Genomic DNA, 4,011 nt, shown 5'->3' on the forward strand with positions numbered 1-4,011 from the left:
AGATCCCTTTGTAGCCAATTATTAAATATATTCTTGGTTTTCTTAATTTTAGGAGAGAAATTCATATGTTGTCTGACTAAGTGTTTTTTTGACAAATGTATTCCTAAATATTTAACACAGTCCTTTTTACAGGAATATTTTCTATTTCTTTATCATCAGAGTCATATAAACATACGATTTCACATTTAGAAACGTTTTAATCCAGATGCAATAGAGAATGCAGTGATAGCATTAAGGGCATGTGCGACCTGGTCTTTGTCTTTAAAAAAAAGAGTAGTACCATCAGCCAGTTGGGACATTCTGATTTCTCTGTTAAAAATGGATAAACCATGTGGATTTACATTATTCAGAATATCTAGAGATAGAAGTTCCACTACCAAAAGGAATAAAAAGGGCGTACACTTCTGTTGATACTGAATATTTTGGATGTATTAAGGTTCAGTAACACAGTATTTAAAAAAACATGTTTTTTTGTGGAAGTAGCTACGTACGTCAGATCCTGTCACAAGGTGAACATAGATGCTTCAAAGACAGCTTTCTCTCTCCTGTCGTTACTAGTTAGTAAAATTAGCCAAACTCTCATCGTTATCGGACAACTTAAAATGGGTAGTTGATACAATGATTAGATTAATACTAAATGTATCCATTTGTGAAGAATTGAGAATGGATCATCTGTATAAACTGCCAACGTTTGCTCCTGGTCGTAGGTTTGCTAGCTAACGTCGTTAGCTATATTTGTAGCCAGAGCACTCTCTTCTTGTAGCTAGCTAGTTTAGCTGGCTAACTCTGCTCGGCCAGCTACGGGCGAACAACAACTAGCTAATCCAGCCACTTGTCAGCACAGTTCATTGTAACTAACTACGTAAGTCTGACAGTTAACGTTAGCTAAAGAGAATGGCGTCGTCATTTGTGATTGGAAACACATTTCGAGAGAGGGTAAGAGACTTGCTGGAGAAGGATGAGGCTTCAGTTCCAACAGAACTACAGAACGAATTGGAAGATATTCTTCAACAGGAACAACCATCAACTCTGTCTTTCAGAACTGCAAGAAAACTTCATAAATGTCTGCTAGACAATGGTATGTATAAACACAGTTGTATAAACATAGTTGCACAGGTTTTACATTTCACGAATTAAGTACTAGCCTATGTGTACTTTACCTTCCTCTCAGGTCAACCCTTCTACCTTAATGAGTTGTTGGAGGACAGCTCATTGCACCTGCCTAAGGTTGAAACGCCCCCCAGAGTAAGTGAGACCTCGATGTATGGTTATTCCTTCAACCCCTTAATTTGATGTCCGTCATGAGGACTACACTAAAGCGTTACACCCTCTTTGTGACAGAACCCTGTGCTCGTGGCTCGTCTGGAGAGAATCAGAGCCAAGTTGGCCAATGAAGAATACAACAGGATCACACGGAATGTAAACACTCAGGTGAATTGCACAGTCCACACTCAGCATGTAGCCTACTGTACGTATTGGATTGATATATGGCAGCCAGCTTAAATATATGATAGTGTTTTGGTTGTTGTTGATTCATGCGAGAACTTCTCTCCCCCCCCAGCAGATGAATCGTCGTGAGACATTGGCGGACTTTGGGAGAGAAGGTTGCTATGGGTTTCAAACGTTTGCATGCAATCAGTCTCTTATGATTGTCACTATCGTCTCCATCTACCTTTCCCTCAACCCTCCCTCCTCTAATGCTGACGTGTATGTATGTGTGTGTGTGTGTGGTCTGTCTCTAGTGCGCTCAGCCAAAGCTGCTGTTGTGACGGTCTTAAACTTCCTAGTGACAGTGGTGGCGACGTTCGCCTGCTCCTATCTCGGCAGTCAATACCTCTTCACAGAGACAGCGGCGGTAAGATTTCGTACAAAGATCCCTCACTCGTACAAGCTGGGCAAGCGTAAACCCTATTGCCTGACGAGATTAATAGTGTCACTTAAACCTCGATTGTGTGATAAGCGATGATTAAGCTAGTACTGCATTGTGTTGTAAATTAACAAAAATACTGTTTGAAAATGTAATCATGAAGAAAGCTACATTTCAAAACCCTGTTTAAGAATCAGTATCTTTGTTGACATGTTTGATTGTGTGTTTCAGAGGGTGATATCTGCAGTGATTGCTGCATCTGTAGTCGGCCTGGCAGAGCTGTATGTTCTGGTACGGACCATGGAGGGAGAGCTAGGAGAACCATAGCGCCAGTCAGTGTTCTTATCAACAAAACACATTGCTGGAGAAATATGCCCTTAACTGACCCACTAGTGGACTTCAAAACGGAAATCAAAGGGGTTACATTTACATTACATTTTAGTCATTTAGCAGACGCGCTTATCCAGAGTGACTTACAGGAGCAATTAGGGTTAAGTGCCTTGCTCAAGGGCACATCGACAGATTTTTCACCTAGTCAGCCCGGGGATTCGAACCAGCAACCTTTCAGATACTGGCCCTACCTCTTAACCGCTAGGCTACCTGAGTGGAAGTCGATGTACAGCTTTGACTTAACCCCAAAACTAGTGATAAGAATTGTCCCACGTTATTCATGAATTGAAAACGGATTAGTGTGAGGATCTTGAATGTGACCCAGATGTAAAAGTTGTTTGTGCTTTAGCATCGCTGCTCTATCAGGATGACGTTGACTCCGTGTTTCCCAACTCATTTATTTACTAATGTGCACTAAACAAGTTGGGATATTTAGCTATTTATTTCCATCCATTTTGCTTTCATAGGGCCTGTTAAAATAACCCCATTTAAAAGAAAATGTAGGATAATTTCCTACTAGGATGTATCAGGGATTTTTTCATACAATAGTTTATTCATACTGTACTTTACACTCCTTCAGTGTGTTTCTGTGTAGTCAATATTGTTTGTTTGTCTACTCAATAAAATGAGCGGCCATGTAATTACAAACTCTAAGATCAGTTTGGTTCAATGTAAAAAGATATATATATATATATATATATATATCTCGCATACATACATACATACAGTACCAGTCCAAAGTTTGGACACACCTACTCATTCAAGGGTTTTTCTTTATTTTGACTGTTTTCTACATTGTAGAATAATAGTGAAGACATCAAAACTATGAAATTACACATATGGAATCGTATAGTAGCCAAAAAGGCTTAAACAAATCAAAATACATTTTAGATTCTTCAAAGTAGTCATCAAGGCAACGGGTGGCTATTTGAAGAATCTATTTGTTTAACACTTTTTTTTGGTTTCTACGTGATTCCATATGTGTTATTTAATAGTTTTGATGTCTTCACTATTATTCTACAATGTAAAAAATAAAAGTGTGTGTGTGTACACAAACCCCCCTCTATGGTTAGGATTGAAGTTTTGAGCTGCTTCATAACAATTCTTGATAAGTCCCACTTGACCCTTACGTTGACATTATTAGCCCTGGTAATATTAGGGATATTCCATGTTCTATTGGAAATAAAACAGATTAAGTTGTTTTTGTCCATTGTACCTGTCCATTTACAGTAAATTGAGGCAAGTGGTAAACTTTGAGTAACAATTGTCTCACATCAGACTGAGTACAGTTAACATATTTACATTATGAAAGGCTTATCACTTCTATTCATGCCAGTAGTAGCCTATACTTGGGCTAGAAAAACTCCCAGGCAGTGTCTTTGGAGAATATGGTTGTTTATGACTAGTGAAGTTATTATTCCAGCCAGCTCTCTAGCACACGGTTTCTCGAAGTCAGTCCTGGGGGGCCCCCTGGGTGAACTTTTTGGTTTTTGCCCCTAGTACTACAAAGCTGATTCAAATAATCAAAGCTTGATGATGAGTTGGTTATTTGAATCAGCTGTGTAGTGCTAGGGCAAAAACCAAAAGGTGCACCCAGGGGAGGCGTCAGGACCGAGTTTGGGAAACCCCGTTCTAGCATCCAGCTACCTGCTTCCAGATGTGGCAGACAGTATTGTCTTCAACTGCCGATCGGCACTTATCTGTTTCGAGGTGAATTCGAGAGCAAGATGGATTTTACAGGCCACAAACAAACA

General features: G+C 39.6%; 1 protein-coding gene across 2 annotated transcripts; it reads left to right on the top strand.

Annotated features, from left to right (window-relative positions):
• Positions 1 to 458: 458 nt before the first annotated feature.
• Positions 459 to 2,911, top strand: LOC139549058 (transmembrane protein 199-like). Of its 2 annotated transcripts, none has more exons than XM_071359150.1 (6): positions 459 to 1,078; positions 1,172 to 1,245; positions 1,342 to 1,431; positions 1,565 to 1,604; positions 1,743 to 1,855; positions 2,099 to 2,911. In XM_071359150.1, exons 1-6 carry the CDS (start codon positions 895 to 897, stop codon positions 2,192 to 2,194), a joined length of 597 nt encoding a protein of 198 aa, XP_071215251.1. In that variant the 5' UTR covers positions 459 to 894; the 3' UTR covers positions 2,195 to 2,911. The 2 variants fall into 2 exon arrangements, with proteins under 2 accessions (XP_071215251.1, XP_071215250.1); XM_071359149.1 differs by having other exon boundaries at positions 508 to 1,078; positions 1,562 to 1,604.
• Positions 2,912 to 4,011: the final 1,100 nt, after the last annotated feature.

This window comes from Salvelinus alpinus, chromosome 22, assembly GCF_045679555.1.
Source record: "Salvelinus alpinus chromosome 22, SLU_Salpinus.1, whole genome shotgun sequence".
Taxonomy (NCBI): Eukaryota; Metazoa; Chordata; class Actinopteri; order Salmoniformes; family Salmonidae; genus Salvelinus; species Salvelinus alpinus.